Raw genomic sequence first — 19,703 nt, 5'->3', positions numbered from 1 at the left:
CCCTAAGCAAAATAATGCCAAGGGGCCCATATTTTTGGCCCACCATTTCGTCACAGTGTACTGTGAAACCCATACATGCAATCCAACCTACATGTCCATATTTTGTATAATAATCAGATTTTGTTGCACTGCATTCTTAAAACTTCTCACCCGAAATGATTGTCAGTACTTACAGTAGATAATGCCAAACCTTTTTCTAAAAGAGGAAAGAAAGACATTAAGGAAGAACTTTTATTTTTAAAGCTTGTAATCAAGTATCAAAACTCACAAAAGTCAAATAAAGCAAACTGTAGTAAACAAAATAGAATATAAAACAATTGCCAGATTGCCCCCTATCTGGCCCCCCTAGTGGACAGGGGCCCTAAGCAGCTGCATAGTCTGCATATAGGCTGGGCCGGCCCTGGGTTTGAGTAAAAATAGGCGCAGATTTTTTTTTTTTTGCCCAGCAGAAAAAAATGCAGGTCTGAAAGGGGTTAATAGCCGTTAATTCAACTGCAGTACCACGTCTAACCACATAATGACGACAAAGATCAAGCCTTCACGATGACACTATGTTGCAATAATCATAGATATCACTTAGCAATTTAAACCACCGCCAATCTAGAGCCAGATAACACCAGTAATATATAATTAAAAGTAAATTAAATCAAGAACTTATTTTAGAAGAGGTTTTTTATTTAAAAGTTTGTATTAGTGTAAATATTTTTCAAGGGTTAAAGTTCCAAATTTTCCCTTTCCTCAATTTTATTTGACTGCAGTACCGCTGTCAGCCACACAACGGCGACAAAGGTCTTCAAGTTGACGTTCATGTCAGGAAGTAGTTAGCAGTGTTGCTAATTATGTAACAATGACGCACAAATGTATAATTCTCGACTTTAAATCACCACCAATGCACAAACTACAAATGAATATATATTTGTAGTTAAGACAATTTCAATTAAATTGCAGTTCTTCTTTTAGAAAAGGTTTTTAAATGCAATTATGGTGCCCACTGAATAGCATTGCATAAATCGATCAGCCAAACAGCGACTTTTAATACGCAGTACCGCTGAAAGCCACACGATGGCGACAAAAAAAAAAAGAATTCAAGATGGTGTTCATGTCAGCGGGAAATCACACAATTACAAAAAAAAACTATCAATTTGCACTTTAAACCATCGCCGATCTACAGTTAAATAGCAACAGACTATGAATTTGTTGTGAAAAGTTGTTTTTTAAATCACAACAATTATTTTAGTAGTATCTAGAAGTTAAAAAGTTGTCTTTTTCTTAATGGAGTTCAGTTGTCACTTCAACTTAAAAACCCCTAAAAAGCAAACAAATTGTGTTTATGGTGCAGGTATACCTGATCAAATGGCCATTCCCATCTTCTCCATTTGTTCACACTCGGTGCACATCTGGGCGTCTTGGTGGGCCTCCATTGTCCTGGAAATCCCCTTCTTTTTAATGGCTTCCTGTGTGCCAAACAGACGACAAACACAAGTCCACCCATCTCACAGATTGATTCATCAGAGCGTGTTTATTAAAGGAAACCGTCGTGAAGTACCAGCAACAATAACCGATCTGTGCCATTGACGGCAATAAACGTCCAATCCAATTTGACTGGGCGGGCTGGCAGCGATCGAACAATGAGTTCTTAATAATAAAAAAGGGGGAAAAACTTTTTATATTAAAAAATTGTTGATTTATGATTATCAGAAAAGGAAAAAAAGGAAAAATTCCCTCTGATTTGAAATTTTCTTAGATTACATCGATGCACATGATTTACTTTCACGGGCCAGATCAGGCCCCCGGGCCTTGGACGGAAGGCGTGAGGACAAAAAATAAAGGAGACGTGCTGGGTTTTCCCGAGTCCTGCTCATAGCGAGTCTTTGTGTCAAAAAGCACCAATCTCCATCATCCCCCAAGGTCTGTAAGGTTTGCCAACAGTGGGCGCCGTCTGGCTCGGGGGGCCCACGGTTGGGGCGATCAGCGGAAAAGCGCCAAACGGGAAAGGGAACGCCGAAAGGAGGTGTTTGGTCGTTGTCGGGGACGTCAAAGCGGGGTGCGGGACGGGGGCTCGTATATCGGCGGGCGAGAGTTCCGAGCGAGGGGCGACGGCGCTCCGCCTCTCGGGTGACGACGAAGCCGACGAGGGGCCGACGTCGTTAGCCAAGAGCGGGCGGAGATGGGCGACTGGCGAGCCAAAAGCGGAGCCCCAGGCCCCTAGGTGGCCCAAACCCGGGTGGGCCTCGCGCCGGCCGGCGTAGTTGTTCAGGTGCGACAGCAGCCGGATCCGCAGGGGGTCGGCGTTGTCCATGGATCCCAGGTAGCGAGCTGTCTCCGCCAGACACTCGCGGAAACCCAGACCCCGGTAATCCATGGCCAGTGCGTGCGCGTCAAAAAAGCCTGGAAACCATCAACCACGTCCAATTCATTTCAGCTGGGAGGGACGACACTGAATGTATAAACTGCTCTTATTGATCCTTTTGAATTGGGAAAGGCCAACAGTAACAAAATGAGTTTTAGTATTGTTTTGTTTTGTTTTTTTTAATTAAATTTGGGATTTATTTTGTATAATTTAATTATAATCTTAATTAATAATTAAATGTATTTATTTACAATAATTTAATTTAAATAGTTATTTGACAGTTTTATTTTCTTTGTGATTTTTTTTTTTTTTGCATTTATTTGTTGTGGAAAAAAAAAAAGCTGGTATTTTTTTGGTTTTGTTTAATTTTCATATATTTTATGTATTTAAATTTTATAATTTCATTCTTTTTTTTTTTTTGTTGTGAAAAATAAAATTTGGTATTTTAAATGATGTATTTACCATAATTTTCGGACTATAAGCCACTACTTTTTTCCTTCATTTTGAAACCTGCGGCTTATAGTCCGGTGCGGTTTATTTGTTGATTTATATGGGTTAATAGGAAACACTTTATTTGACAGCAGCATCATAAGACTGTCATAAGACTATCATGGGCATTACTTACATTACATTACATTGCTTATGACAGATGTAACTAAGTTTCATCTGGCAAATTATGTCACTAACTCCATTTATGTCCAGCTCGGATCTTTTACATCCGTTCAAAAGTGAGACCACTTGCCGGATAGCACTAAAGGACGTGTTATAAGCATTCATTAATGCTCATGACAGCGTCATGTCATAATTCTGATTGTCTAATGACAATCTTACAGCGCCACAGTCAAATAAAGTGTTACCAAAAACCATAACTAGCAATTAATGAAACAACCGGAACAGTTACTGAATAAATAATTAGCACAGAACATGAATTTTGATTGCTATTTACATCTGTAGCGCTGCAATGCATGCTAGGAGGCATGTTGGATGACAGCAGTGTTGACAGCAGATGGCAGCAGAGGTTGACAGTCTCACCCAAGTGAGCAGTGATGGCCAAATGAAGTTTCTTGAATCAATGAAGCTTTGCAGCCAATTGGTTCACAGCTTCATGGTGGTTCATGTGGTCTTATGTAAGTCGTATGGCGCCGCTTTCAAATAAAGTATCACCAGTTAATATTTTTTGATGCAAATATCCCATAATACAGTGAGGATAGCTGCGGCTTATCTATGAACGAATGGCGTTTTTGCGTCAAATTTGGCGGCTGGCGGCTTATAGTGAGGTGCGCCTGATAGTCCGATAATTACGGTATTTTATCTGTGCGGAATTTTGAAAAAATTCTGAAAATTTAGTTTGATCTCTGTAAAAAATAAAGTGAATTGTGTTTATTAAATCATTTTATTAATTCATTTTCATCATTTCATTTTAGTTATTGCGGAAAAAATCATTTGAAAATATCATTTATTTTCATTACTGATGTGTTTGATCTATTTAGATTTTTTTTGTGTGCTTATTTTTATATTTTGTTTTTTTTTCTGCCAAATAAAGGTTTATTTTCTTATGTATTGATCTATTTTTATTTCTCTCTCTCTCTCTCTCTCTCTATATATATATATATATATATATATATGTATATATACAAGATATATGTATATATGGATATATATCTATATTTTTATATTTGTTAAATATTGTTTTATTTATTGTAGAAAAAAAAAGTTTGATATTTGTATTTATTATGTATTTATTTGATTTCATTTATTGTGGGAAAAAAAGTTTGGTATTTGTATTTGTATTTTTTTAATTTTCACATATTTTATGTATTTTTTTTTATTTTCATTTTTTTGTGAAAAATAAAATTTGGTATTTTAAATTGTGTACCTATGGGATTTTGAAAATTGTCTTAAAATGTAGTTTTATCTCTGAAAAATGAAGTTAATTGTGTTCATTAAATCATTAAAAAAAAAATAATTTTCATCCCATTTTAATCTAATTTTTAATTATTGTGGAAAAAATATTTGAAAATATTTTTCTTTACTTACATATTTGAACCATTTGAATTTTTTTGGGGGGGGGGGATTTTTTTTGTTAAATTTTCATTTATTTACTGTGTAAAAAATTTAAGTTTGACATTTGTATTTTTTTGTATTTATTTGATTTCATTATTTAAAATATTTGCATTTTATATCTTCATTTTTTAATCATTTTTCAAATTTAATGTATTTAATTTTTTTTATTTTCATTTTTTTGTGAAAAATAAAATTTTGGTATTTTAAATAATGTATTTATTTTATCAGTATGGGATTTTGAAAATTGTCTTAAAATGTAGTTTTATCTCTGTGAAAAATGAAGTTAATTGTGTTCATTAAATCATTTTTAAAAAATAGTTTTCATCCTATTTTAATTTAATTTTCAATTATTGTGGAAAAAATATTTGAACCATTTGGATTTTTTTTTTTTGGTTAAATTTTGTTTTATTTACTGTGTAAAAAATAAGTTTGACATTTGTATTTTTTATGTATTTATTTGATTTCATTATTTAAAATATTTGCGTCTTATATTTTCATTTTTCAAATCTATTTTAAAACAATTTTGCAAAAATTTTTGGCATATTTTTCAACTATGTATTTATTTCTCAGTGAGTTGTAAATGTACCTTTGCTGCCAGCAGCATGGAGCATCTTGAGGTGGTCCACTGTCATCTGCAAAATTTCAGCTTTTTCCAACTTGGCCGAACCCTAAAATTGTGTGGGAACAGCAGAAATTTTGTCAAAAGCATCAAGAAGTAAGAAAAAAAGAAAAATCGATTAAAATAGTATGGATACTTGATTTTGCACTTTTGATTGTTAATTTTTGCATTTTCCTCGTGAAGTCATCGACGGTACTAGACGTCCAATCCGCTTGACGTGGAAGGGATGGCAGCGAATGAACGTTCGTTCATTCGCTGCCATCCCTCCCGCATCAAACGGATTGGATGTCTACTCGTGATAAACTCATCGTATCAACCGTTAAAATGTTAGTATCGTGATTATAGTAATCATAGGATTTAAAGGGAAACACACCTGCTTTTCAAAGGCGCTGGGCACCAGCCGGCGAAGTTCGCTCAAGCTGTTGTTGATCCTGTCGCGACGCCGTTTCTCAATAATCTAAAAGACAAAAAAGACGTCGTTGAAGCGTCCGTTTTTTTCCTGAGGGTTCATTTTCAAAGTGTGGTCGGACTCACTCCTCTCCGCCGTTTCCTCGCCTGAACCTGGGTGGAAGTATCGGGCGATCCGAGAGCGAGAGGACGGGGGGAACCGACCCGTCCGTTCTCATCGCCGCTGTCCTTCTCCACCTCGACGGCTTCGTCCAGCTCGCTGTCGGACGAGCTGAAGTCGCGGTTACGTTTCATGGCGTCCTGGCGGAAGGGACGGTTAAGCTCCACCGGGGACTACTGAGTGACTCGCTGGGCTTTCCCACGGTGTCATTTGAAGGAGGGAGGGTGGGCGGGGCCGATCCCTGGGGGCGGCCTATCAGAGAGCGAGAGGAAGGCGTCGGGGAAAGTCGAGAGGTCTCACTCTGGGAAGAAAAAAAGGGACTGTTACTTTAAACTTTAAATTCATCACATTATAGCATGAAATTTAGCAAACTATAGGATTTTATCAATCTATTAATTCATTGCCAGACTTGAACAGTGATAGACGTTCAATTTTTTGAACTGGGAGACCTGGTTGTGAATGCTAATTTTTCAATGCCATTGACGGCAATAGATGTCCAATCCATTTTGGACTGGGAGAGGCGAGTCTAGTCCCGTCAATGCCAGTTAATGAGTTAAATAGAAATAGAAAGTCTTTCACGTATTGTATAAATGAGTACTAGAGTTGTCCAATAATGGCTTTTTAACCGATAATCAATATCGCAATATTGGGTGACTCCAAAAATCCGATACCGATATCAAACCAATACCTATTAAGTCATGGACTTAACATATAATGGCTAATTGTAGGGTTGTTCCGATCATGTTTTTTTGCTCCCGATGTGATCCCAATCGTTTTAGTTTGAGTATCTGCCGATACCGATATTTCCCGATCCGATGGCTTTTTTTTGCTCCCGATTCAATTCCAATAAATCCCGATAATTTTTCCCGATCATATATACATTTTGGCAATGCATTGAGAAAAAAATGAATAAAACTCGGACGAATATATACATTCAACATACAGTACATAAGTACTGTATTTCTTTATTATGACAATAAATCCTCAAGATGGCATTTACATTATTAACATTCTTTCTGTGAGAGGGATCCACAGATAGAAAGACTTGTAATTCTTAAAGGATAAATGTGACTTTGTATCTTGTGACTCAATATTGCCATGTAGTGTATTTGTTGAGCTTTCAGTAAATGATACTGTAGCCATTTAACTGTTCTGCCCAAATGCATGATGGGAAGTGCAACCATGACTGTGCGTAGTGGTAGTAACTGATATATCTTCTCTGCGTTGGGAATTAACATAGGGTGTTAAGAAAAAGATCAATTACTACCTTTCTTCCCTACATTGCTTCCCACGACAATTCTAATCGTAGGGAGAGGGATTGTAAGGCTTTAGACAATTAAAAAAAGGCTCCAAAAACTGCCAAAATTCACTCTACTCATTTTACACTGCCTTTTAGCTCTATTTATAGGTAAAACGGCGCCATTACAGATTGAACACGACAATGTGTGAGTGGGTCGTGCAGCGCATGCGTTAATTGCATTAAATATTTTAACGTGATAAATTTTTTTAAAATTACCGCCGTTAACGGGATAAATTTGATAACCCTACCTTAAGCCTAAACTAAAGACTCTGGATGAGTGTAACATATTATGTCTGTAACATTAAATACAATTGGAAAATGATTTAATTAAAAAAATAAATAAAAAAAATTAAAAAAGGCATGTCCGATATTTTTTTGCCAATTCCAATACTTTGAAAATGACGTGATCAGACACGATCGATCGGGATGCCGATCGATCGGGACATCTCTACCGATAATCAATATCCCAATATTGGCCGACTCCAAAAATCTGATACCGATATCAAACCAATACCTATTAAGTCGTGGACTTAACATATAATGGCTAATTGTATTGTTCTGCCTCACTTGATGCTTTAATAATGATAAATGTAACAACTTTAAAGTTTTCCAAATAAACTCTAATCATCTCTAATAATCCACTGAAGTTGTGGAAAAAGTGCCTATACAGGTAGTGCCCGGGTTACGACGGACTCGACTTTACGACACCAGAGTCTCGTCCGCCATTTCTTAAGCTGCGTAAACAGCACCTTATTGTACCACACAGTACCGTATTGGCCCGAATATAAAACGGCTTATAGTCTGATCACTTTTAATATACTCCCATTGAGGTTGTTTATTATGTTTTTTCAAGACTCAAGTTTGAAAAAAAGACTTTTTGAACACCAAATAATTTTTTATACAGAAAATAATTACAGTACATCTGAAACAAATGATTCTAACAATATATTTGAGAGAAAAAGCATGTTATTTTGCCTCATTTAAATCTTAATATCTCAAGTAGTGCTGCAACGATTAATCGATTAACTCGAGTATTTGTTTAAAAAAAATATTCAAATTAAATTTTGTTGCTTCGAGTATTCGTTTAATTAAAGTGGTGTTGTAATGGTTTATTTTGAAAGGGTTTGCATTTAGTTTTATTGATTAGGGTGGATACACTGCCCTCCGGTCTGCCTCTTTTCACATGGCTGAATCCAACTGCTCCCTGTTAGGACCAACATAAGTTAAGTTTTTGTTTGAGTTAATGTTTTTTATGCATTCATGATTTAGTTAATAGGTATATTCAGCCGTTTTTTGTGGGAATGTGTCCGAAACATTTGTCAAGAGCATTGTAAAAAAACTTTAGCATTTTATAGCATTTAAGCTAGCGGACTTTTTCTATGTAAGTTAGCCAATTGTTCTTTTGTTGGACATAGATCCTCTTTTTTTTATTATTATTATTATACTGTTTGAGGCTACGCTCAGGTATTTTAATTTTTCATGTTTCTTATCCGATTACTCGATTATTCGAACTAACTAGTCCATTGATTAATCGACTACTAAAATATTCGATAGCTGCAGCCCTAATCTGAACAATTAAATATGTAAACCAGTGGTCTCCAAACTATTCCACATAGGGCCGCAGTGGGTGCAGGATTTCACTCCAACAAAACAAGACCACAATTTTCACCAATCTGGTGTTTTATAAGTGTAATCAGTTGATTGCAGTCAGTTGCTGCTTGTTTTAGGAGAAACCACATTGATTAAAAGGTCTGTCCTTGGTCGGTATGAACAAAAAACACAGCGGCCCTCGAGAACCGGTTTGGAGACCCCTGATGTAAACTAAAGTGCAATCACATTCGCAAATGAACGGCTTCTGGTTTTTGAATTGCAAATAAACCAATCTATTGTGATAAAACAACAAAATTGCAATAACTGCATTAACTATCAAAGTGAAGTCTAACTGTAACTGTAGTCTTGAAACAAATCTGAATAAGGAAAAATATTGCAATAAAATAATGCAAACTGGTTAAACTTGAGAGTAGCCGAGATCTGTCATGACAAAACATCACTTCAATGATATCTGGCGCCATCTAGCGTCATGAATGCGTATAACGTCTAGACCGCGAATATAAGACGACTCCCACTTTTTCAGTCTTATTTCAATGCATAAAAAACAGTCTTATATTCCGGCCAATACGGTATCTTATTTTTTACTTTATTAATACGACGTGTTCTGTCATCACCAAACGTGAAGTTGTTCATCCTGACAGACATCAAACAATTGTGCTTTTGAAGCTTTTTCCTCCCTTCACTTTGACAATTTGTAAAGCTGTAGCACAGATATGTACACTTATGTTCAAAACGACACATTTTTCCAATAAAACACCTGACACAAAACAATTGGCTGATCAAAATGAAAATTTAGTTTAAATTAGCCTAATTTGCCAAGAAAAAGTCAGCTAGCTTAAATGCTACCAATGCTAACGTATCTACAATTTTCATAGCAAATCGCTCACACATAATTCTACAAACTGTAGCTTTGAACTTAATTATAAATGCATACACAAACATATATCAGCAGAAAAAACAAACAAGAGGGCAGCTGCCCTATATCCATGTCAGACGAGTCTTCTACTCAGTCATAGAAGCCAAGGCAACAATCCAGCAACACCCAACATTGCCACCAGAGGGCAGTGTATCCTCCATCAGTAAACACAGTACAATACTTTTGGACTTTTTGGATATTTAATTAGATCGTTATTTTTTTAAAGGGTTTATTCCGACCTACGCGGAAATTCGGGTTACGTCGCCAGCGTAGGAACGGAACTCGTTCGTAACCTGGGGACTACCTGTAGTGCAAACATCAGTTTTTTTGGGATGAAGTGCAAAGTGCCAGAAGGCACAGCCATATGAATATTGGCCAAAAACCGAAAATGAAAAACCGATGTCGATATTATCCGATAGCATTTTAAAAAGCTTTTATCGTTCAATATTAACTGCTACCTGACAATACTGGATAACTCTAATGAGAACGGGTAAATAATAAAAAATATGAACACACATTTGGATATTTGGCGCCACCAATGGCCGCCAAAGAGTTCATGAAAAATTTGCTGGAAAAATTTGTGGGTACGCAAATGAGGGGGTTATTGTTAATTTTTTTTTACCTTTTTACAGGTGATTAGACATGGAGAATACTGTGTCCTTATAGCTTATAGTCTGATCAGTTTTGATATACTCCCATTGAGGTTGTTTATTATGTTTTATTTATTGGGAGAAAGCAGCAAACAGAAAGGGGTTAAAGGGGGACAGAAAGGAAGGAAGCAGACAGAAGAGAAGAACAATGTGAAATACATTATAACACACCTATGCTACCTATGACCATAGTGGTGCTATTGTTAGCTCATTTTATTTACCCATTGAAACCTGATAACCGTAGAGAAAGAGGGGGGATGGTGAGTCAATAGAAGACGTGATTACATCTGACAGCCTGAAAAAAATTGTGAGTAGAAGAGTGAGGCGTTACCTTTTGAAGAGACAATCTTTGAAGAGACTTTGACAGCGGTCCAATGGTTTTTCGGTCCGTGAGTGCAAAACGCCCGTCCCATCCCGTCCCCGTGCGTGTCAAAGCGGCCGCGCCGGTGGTTGGCCGGCTGTCAGCACGCGTTGGGCCGTGGGAAAGTTCCCCCCAGCCGACGCTGATAACCAATCAGAGGCCGGCGGCCGTCTCCTCCGGCGCTGCACTGAATGGAGCAATTGGTCGGCAGGGCGACGGGCGGTCTGCGAGCCGGCGTGTGAACGTGTAATCCAATACAGACACATCCACCCGGCCGGCCCAGACGTCCCCAGCCCCCCCAACCCGACCCTAGAGCTTCCTCCTCCCCCTCCCCCTCAATGCAATGCAATGACGCCATGTTCTTTGACAGTCCCATTGGAGTGTTTGTATACAAGAGGGGTCTCGTGTTACTACATGGGGGGCCCCCTGAAGATTGCGCAATGTAAACTGCCGCCATTCCGACACAATTACAAGACCAAAACAGTCCCTCATATGCTGTCATTGACGGCAATAGACGTCCAATCTATTTGGACTAAAGGAGGCTGAGCTTTAAATCCAAAATGGCAGATATCCTTTGCATTTTCAGCCATGGCTTCTTGGGACTTTTTTGTAGGTCTACATATGATAAACAGGACCAAATTTCATGACGCCAAGTACATTTTGCTTCAGATCAAAATGGCCGACTTCCTTTGCGTTTTCAGGCATAGCCTCTTTGACTTTTTTTGTAGGTCTACATGTGATAGACACGTCTACCAAATTTCGTGTTGTTAAGTGAAACCACTTTTGGGGGCAGAATTTTTAAACACTTCAAAGGACTGCCCAAATAATCCGTGGACAGTTGCTCACAATCAAAATGGCAGACTTTCTGTACCTTTTCAGGCATGGCTTCTTGAGACTTTTTTGTAGGTCTATGTATGATAGACATGTCTACCAAATTTCATGAAGCCAAATACAATGGTTTTCAGGGGCTGAATTTTCAAACAACTCAAAAGACCGCATAAAATTAATAAAATGACCTGAAGATAGTTGCTTCAAATCGAAATGGCTGACTTCCTTTGCGTTTTCAGGCATGGCTTTTTGAGACTTTTTTGTAGGTCAATTGCTGTTAGACATCCCCGCCAAATTTCATGTTGCCAAGTACAACGCTTTTCAGGGGCTGAATTTTCAAACAACTCAAAGGACAGCATAAAATGAATAAAATGACCTGAGGATTGTTGCTTCAAATCAAAATGGCTGACTTCCTGTGTGTTTTCAGGCATGGCTTCTTAAGATTTTTTTGTTGGTCCATTCTTGTTAGACATCCCCACCAAATTTCATGATGCCAAGTACAAAGGTTTTCAGGGGCTGAATTTTCAAACAACTCAAAGGACCAGCGCAAAATGAATAAGATGACCTGAGGATAGTTGCTTCAAATCAAAATGGCCGACTTCCATCGTGTTTTCAGGCATGGCTTCTTGAGACTTTTTTGTAGGTCCATTGCTGTTAGACATCCCCGCCAAATTTCATGATGCAAAGTCCAAAGGTTTTCAGGGGCTGAATTTTCAAACAATTCGAAGAACCACATAAAGTGAATAAAATGACCTGAGGATTGTTGCTTCAAACCAAAATGGCCGACTTCCTTTGCGTTTTGAGGCATGGCTTCTTGAGACTTTTTTGTCGGTCTATTGCTGTTAGACATCTTCGCCAAATTTCCTGATGCCAAGTACAACAGTTTTCAGGGGCGGAATTTTCAAACAACTCAAAGGACAGCATAAAATGAATAAAATGACCTTAGGATAGTTGCTTCAAATAAAAATGGCTGAGTTCCTTCGCGTTTTCAGCCACGGCTTCTTGAGACTTTCTTTTGTAGGTTCATTCCTGTTAGACATCCCCACCAAATTTCATGATGCCAAGTACAGTGGTTTTCAGGGGCTGAATTTTCAAACAACTCAAAGGACAACATAAAATGAATAAAATGACCTGAGGATAGTTGCTTCAAATCAAAATGGCTGAGTTCCTTTGCTTTTTCAGGCATAACTTCTTGAGACTTTTTTTGTAGGTTCATTTCTGTTAGACATCCCCACCAAATTTCATGATCCCAGGTACAACGGTTTTCAGGGGCTGAATTTTCAAACCGCTCTAAGGACTGCATAAAATCAATAAATTAACATGAGGATAGTTGCTTCAAATCAAAATAGCCAACTTTTTGAGTTTTCAGGCATGGCTTTTTGAGGCTTTTTTGTAGGTCTACGTAGGACAGACACGTCTACCAAATTTCAGGACGCCAAGTAGAGTGGTATTCGGGGGCTGAATTATCAAACAGCTCAGAGGACCGCACAAAATAAAACGACCTGAAGATACTGCAGTTGCTTCAAGTCAAAATGGCCGATATCCTTTGCATTTTCAGGCATGGCTTCTTCAGACTTTTTCGTAGGTCTCCTTATAGTTAACATGCCCACCAAATTTCATTTTGGTAAGTGAAACCACCTTTGGGGGCTGAATTTTTAAAACAACTCATGGGCGATCCTGCAATGTGTATTCAGGGTGAAAATAGAGGAACATTGTTCGCGTCAAAAACATGATCGCCCCCCCCCTCCCGAAAAAGTGGTGATGCAACCTGAATCCTTTGTCAGAATAAACACAGGTGCGCGTGTGTGAAAGGGGGGGGGGGCTTTGAGTTAAAGTTGTGTTGAGCTCATTTGTTGTATTTCAAGTTGAGCCAGAGTTCCCACGCTGTTATTTTCTGCCCCTCCACTCTTTGTTCTAGCCGTCTCATCACATGTTGTGATTAGTCGGGCCGCCCTTTCAGGGGCCGCCCTTTGAAGGTGAGGGTTGCCCCCCCCCCCCAACCACCACCCTCTGTCTGCAAATCAGGCCACCAACCCAAATTGCACTCCAAACAATGGCGGTTTCGGCGTCTGGATCTAATCTTGGCTGTCTTTTATTTTGGACGCTTCAAGGTTAGCAGTGACATATGAAGGGATTTTATTGTGAAAGGTTGTTGTGTGAAGGTCTTCCATTGCAGCGATATAATAAATACAATTTGAAACTACCGAAGCAGCGGGAGCGACTGTACGCCATTTATGCCAATTCTTCTATCGCATTTTATGTGAAATGATAGCTAACATCAAGCTAGTTGACAGTCTTGACTTTCCTATCTTGCTCGGCAGCTTGTTTGTTTTGCTTTGGACTTCCTTGTAAAAAGCAAGCAGGTTTAAACTCGATGACGAGTGACGTTCAGGAAGTCGCCCGAACGTTAAAACCGGCTGACGCTAATTAAACGCTCTGACTGGCGACCGCTAACGTCGTCGCAGGAAACGCGACGTCTGACACTCGCTTTGTGGAGCCGCTTTTAGCCCCTTTCGCCCATCATACCGCCTTTCAAAAACTTTATCACATGGGGCTTTGCAAGGCAAAGCCTCAGATAGTAAAAAATGCTTTTTTTTTTGGAATGGCGTTTCTTCGGCGCACTGCACAGTCCAAACCGTTTAACCAACCGTCACCGTTCAAATATCAAAATGACCAAAAGTGGGGTTGTAATGGTTTGTTTTGAAATTGTTTGCATTTAGTTTTATTGTTTTGGGTGGATACACTGCCCTCTAGTGGCAACAGTGAATATGACATAACTCATTTCAAATGGATGAATCCAGCCGCTCCCTGTTAAGACCAACATAAGCTAAGGTTTTGTTTGAGCGAATGGTTTTTTAATGCATTTGTAATGAAGTTTATAAGTATATTTAGCCGTTTTTGTCGGAATATGTGTTTGAAGCAGTTGTCAAGAGCAATGTAAAAAAACTTTAGGATTTTATGGTATTTAAGTTAGCGGACTTTTACAGTGTAAGTTAGGCAATTGATCTTTTGTTGTACTTAGTTCCTCATTGATTTATTTTTTTATCTAGTTTGAGGCTCAGCTCAGGTATTTTTTTATGTTCCAAATCCGATTACTCGATTAATCAAACAAACTAGTTCATCGACTAATCGACTACTAAAATAATCGATAGCTACAGCCTTAGAATCTAGTCCTACAATTTTTGACCAAATCATACAATTTATACAAAAAAAAAAAAAAAAAAAAAAAAAAAAAAAAAGGGGCATAAAAGTTGCAGACAGAATGTGCCAAAAACTTAGGGTTCCCCCAAAATTTGCCAAAAACTGTCCCATTCCTTTCTAATGGGATGCCATTGACAGCCATGTACATCCAAATTTCCCATTCATTTTTAATGGCAGGAAAACATATGTCCTTGTGATTTTTTGACCATTTACCATGAAAGCCCATTGACGCTCAGCTGACGCCCAAGTAAGTGATGTCAATGCCTGCCATGCACGTCCATGCCATTGACGGCCATGTATGTCCAAATTTCCCATTCCATTTTATTCATTTTCAATGGCAGGAAAACAGGTCCTTGTGATTTTTGACCATTTACTAGGACAGCCCATTGACATTCAACTGGTGCCCAAGTAAGCCGATGCCATTGACTGCCATGCACGTCCATGCCATTGACGACCGGGTACGTCCAAATTTCCCATTTATTTTCAATGACAGGAAAACATAGGCCCTTGTGATTTTCGAGCATTTACCATGAGAGCCCATTGATGCTCAACTGACGCCCAAGTAAGTCGGTGCCATTGGCGGCCATGTACGTCTAAATTTCCCATTCATTTTCAATGGCAGAGAAACCTGTGGGGTTGTGATTTTTGACCATTTACCATTACAGTTCAACTGGCACCCAAGTAAGTCGAGGCCATTGACAGCCATGCAACAGGACATGTCGCCGAAATGTCCCCAAATAAAAAGGAAGTCACCTAATATCAACAGGAATTGCCCCAAAAATGTCCCCAAATCAACATGACCGGATTTCAACAGGACGTGTCCCTCAAATGCCCCCAAATCCATATGAAATTACTTGATATCAACAGTAAGTGTCCCCGAAATGTCACCAAATCAACCTGGGTGGGTCTTGGATATGTATCTACCACAACAAAGCCTCATCGTAACTTCTCCACAAATTGCAGTTTGTAGTTCTTTATCAAAGTCAACCAATTTTTTTCTGCCTCAGGAAGTAGCATCAACGAGGTGATGGAGGCTGAATTGGAGTCGGCATAAATGGTAAATATCCGCCGATCTTATTTGTTAGAGCTTAAATTTAAATTCGCTGGGAAATAAATATGGTGAAGCTAATTCAAACATGCTAATGCTAAAGCGTCTGAATTCACGACCTGTAAACAATTCTTGGAGGCCGCTCATTGTTTAAAAAAAAAAGAAAATGGCGGAACTGGTCCCCGCTGACGGCGAGAGGAAGCGGCGGCTAATTCTGCCGGCGACGTGCGCGACACCCCGCCATTGTGTGTGCGCGCGTGTCACCAGTATTGTGAAGGTTGGGTGCTGCTAGGGGGGTCGCTGGCGCGCTATTGTTCAACCTTGTCGGTTCCCCTGTTGGCTTTGTTAGCGGGTGGCCTTGCATTCATACGCTAATATTGAGGAAGTTGACCCGCTGACACCTTCCATTAGTTTTGGGAGAAAAATCGGAACGTCAGGTTGAGTTCTATAGTGCCAAATTCTAAAACATGAAAATACTAAATAAGCGTGAATATAATATTAAACAATATGTTAAATTAGAGCAGGGATAGATCATTTCCGATAGATTTTCAGTGAATTCCTATTAATTAGGGGGCATTTTCTGGTCACCTGTTATCTGTTTTTACAGCAGCGTGCATAGTTGACGGCCATCTTGGATAGGGCAACTGGCAGTTGGAAACCAGATCTCACATTGTACACATTGCGCGTCATCGGCACGCTATTTCCTACTACTCCACGATACCAATGACATTTTAGTGCCGTATCGGTACCGATACTACTATCGGCATCGGTGCAACACTACTGTACTTTCGCCAACCCTAATTATATGATTAACATCCAATGCCATATATTGTGATTAGGCATGTGCTGGTTACTGGTTTCAAGGTTTACCGTGGTATGAAAACGTCACGGTTTCAAAACCACAAAAATTTTCCGTCATACCGTATTAGCTATTTTTTATGTCCGAAAAATGCAGCAAGAAATCCGTGGTTTGGAGCGGCAGCGCTCACCCGTTCCCCTCCGATTATTCCTCTGTCCCGTGTCTGTCGGTGACAGTATATTTGAGCTTTTTCCCCCTTCAAAAAAGACAAAGTCGCTAGTATGGGAGCACTTTGGCTACCGAAAAGAAACAAACGCCTGCGGCTTAGAGGAGGAACGACAGCAGACCTGGTTGCAGAGGGTGGTTGCCAGGGGAAGCAACACCTCCAACATGATTTCACAGACCATCATGCGTCACTTTACACAAAATTTAAAGAAAGTAATCGCTGTCATGAACGTTTTTCCGCAAGCAACAAGAGTTCACTCCAGCGTGTTTAGTGTGTCTAGCGATGGTTAAACAAATACTATGACGTAAGCTTGTTAATGAGGCAGACAACATGGCGAGTTAGCATGCCAAGACGGCCAACTAGTTTCCTCTCTACCATTAGCCTACTTTTGTAAAATGTTCCGCTATTGTTTAAACATCTGTTCAAAATAACATTTTCATTATTCAACCTGTGGTGTTTTTTTCTCGCTGGCGACTTTGTGTGTTGAGAGAGGGTGTGTGTGTGTGTGTATTACGTGTAAATAATGATACGAGTCATACACACGCACTCTGTCTCTTATTCTCACGCTCCATCAATATTTGACTGATTAATATTAATAGAAGTAGTAGTGGTATGTGTTTCACATAAAATCAATTAAGTCCAGTTCTATATTATCAAGGGTTCTTGTTCTATGTCGAATAATCTTGTAATATGTCGAAGAAATTTGTTTTCAACACGATCATGAATTGGAAACGCGCGTAATCCGTCACCTCGAGCCGCTAATTCAGTAAACGGTCTGAACATAAGCGACAGCTTTCAACGTTTGACACTTGGCCCGAGATACACGCTGGGAACTGTAGTAGGGAGGAGGGGGGGGGGGGATCCCGCCCCGCGGCGACTGCGGCGGCGAGGGGGGTCGGCGGTCCTCTGACCTCGCTAATGGCGACGGGTCAGGAGTCAGCCGCTGTGACGGGAACGTCGGCGGAGCGCGTGACGAACTCCTGGGAACCAAAACATCCACTCGGGAGCCCGCCGAATTCACCCCCACAGGATACGCGCTAGCGTGCGTCCCGTTTAATCGTCTGTCTAGAAAAGTTGGGAGGGTTGACGTTAGCTTTTAGCATTAAAAAAAAAAAAAAATCAGGTCCAAAATCACGACTAAACTTTCAGGTAGTCACATGTCGTTAGGTGCTGCCATATTGGCTAGCGGTGATGTGATGTCACAGGGCACGCGCTAGCATGCATCCCGTTTAAACGCATGTCTAGAAAAGTCGGATCTACGTTAGCTAAAAGCAAAAATATGACGTAATTTTCTTTGTATATTTTTTTCCAGAAAGGTGCAAAATTAGGGGTAACATTTAAGGTACCGTATTAACATATCGGTAGGCAAGCTCGTCGACGGCGGGGGGGCAACCGGGTATGTTGTCCTGGGCCTCAGGACCATAGGGACCCCTAAATGACCTTTGATTTATTTTACACACATTTATTTTTATGTGCATAAAAACGCAGAGACATGTCAGATGGCTTTTTGCTGGAAGTTTTATTAACAATAGGAGACTCACAGCCACTCAACTCAGCACTACCGCGCAACAACTCTCAACGATTCCTATCTCAGCCCCTTATGTCATATTGCAGGGGACAGCGGCCCCATGCCGGTAACACCATGCTCTCCATTGAGCGTGAGCTTGCTCAAAAACTGGATTTCACTGATGTTATATGTAAATTACTTTGCTGTCAAAAAATCTAGGCGCATCACTGTTCAAGGGCTTGATAAACCCAGGGATGTGGAGGAGGCAGGCACATGATGTTTAGTTATACTGTTTTGTTGATTAGCAGGCAGGCATAGCACTCTCAGTTGTTTTGTATTTTTGCTTACATGGGACAATAGATGGAAATTGTGTGTTTATATTGTGTCACATCACATTACGGCCTGTTAAATTTAACTGACCATCTCAAATTGAATAATTTGACATTTACACTGTCATTGCTTGCAAAGCGTTAAAGTACTGCGTATGTTGTCGTGACAAGCCGGTGGCGGGTGGAGTGGGGGCCTATAATGGTCTCATGTCCCCGGGTCTGTGCAAGTCTGTTGACAGCCCTGTCGGTAGGTGCTGCTGTTTTGGTGAGCGACAGTGTGACAATGTCATCAATAGAAGTCCAATCCATTTGGTTATATAGATGAGTAATAAAATGTAATTATTATTAAATGAACAAATATACATATACATTTTTTTCTCCAACTAATTTAAATGTCAGTAGTCATTCCCAAAATAACTGACACTTTTGAAAAAGATAAATAGAAGAAATGCATTTTTAAACATCATAAAAATAAATGTTTTAGAAATTTTTTTTAAAAAATAAAGAAGAAATTAACATTTGTTTTAAAAAATATGTTAAAAACAAACAAAAAACAAATCGCATTTTCAAAATACAAAGTAATTGAAATCAATTTCATAAGGAACACAAATTCAAAACAATTAAAAAAATACCCACACATTTTTGTCACTGCCTGTCAGTCCAAACAGATTGGACGTCTATTGCTGTCAATGATAGCCAGCGACTTAATTCCAATAAATCTACAAACCAACATGACGTGCCATGTTGATTTGTTTCTTCGAGGCATTAAAACGTCTTTGAGTTGATTTAAAACGGGAGGCCGCAGACCTCGTGAGGACCCGGCGGCCTTTTTTTCTCTCTTCTTCTTCTCTTTCCAAGCCTTAAAAGCGTCTTCCATCAGTTTATCCCGCTTTCCCTCGGCACGGACATTTCCCAACAATCCCGACTATTAGCGGAGGCTTGTGATGTCTGATCCCCCCGTCCGTGGGGGCCAGTTGCGGAAAAGGCAACTTAAAAAAAAACAATGACGAGAACCCCGTCTGATTATGATTGGCGTGCGACGAGCGACGCATCAAACTGCGCTTGGCTTTTCTTGAAAGGACATGTGCGGCCCATATGGAGCCTCGCAAACGCGCATTTCGCCACAATAAAGTTGGGGTGTCGGGATCAGAGCCCCCCTCCCACAAAAAAACACAAAAAAGACCAAAATGCATATTTTTAAATCATTGTCTGCCATTGACAGCGCTAGACGTTCAATCCATTTTGACTGGAATAGCCACCCCAAGTCAAAATGGATTGGACCAACATGAAATTTGGTATGCACGTCAACTATAAAGAGACCCACGA

General features: G+C 39.5%; 1 protein-coding gene across 1 annotated transcript; it reads right to left on the bottom strand.

The window, feature by feature from the left end:
• Window positions 1–1,500: 1,500 nt before the first annotated feature.
• hey1 (hes-related family bHLH transcription factor with YRPW motif 1) lies at window positions 1,501–5,776 on the bottom strand. The gene is made up of 4 exons (XM_057827973.1): window positions 5,568–5,776; window positions 5,407–5,490; window positions 5,001–5,082; window positions 1,501–2,388 (listed from the first exon to the last, which is right to left on the bottom strand). The coding sequence occupies exons 1-4, from the start codon at window positions 5,733–5,735 to the stop codon at window positions 1,877–1,879; spliced, it is 846 nt and encodes a 281-aa protein (XP_057683956.1). The 5' UTR covers window positions 5,736–5,776; the 3' UTR covers window positions 1,501–1,876.
• Between the last annotated feature and the right edge of the window lie 13,927 nt (window positions 5,777–19,703).

This window comes from Corythoichthys intestinalis, chromosome 22, assembly GCF_030265065.1.
Source record: "Corythoichthys intestinalis isolate RoL2023-P3 chromosome 22, ASM3026506v1, whole genome shotgun sequence".
In the NCBI taxonomy this organism is placed as follows: Eukaryota; Metazoa; Chordata; class Actinopteri; order Syngnathiformes; family Syngnathidae; genus Corythoichthys; species Corythoichthys intestinalis.
This window is presented reverse-complemented; position numbering and strand designations above follow the sequence as displayed.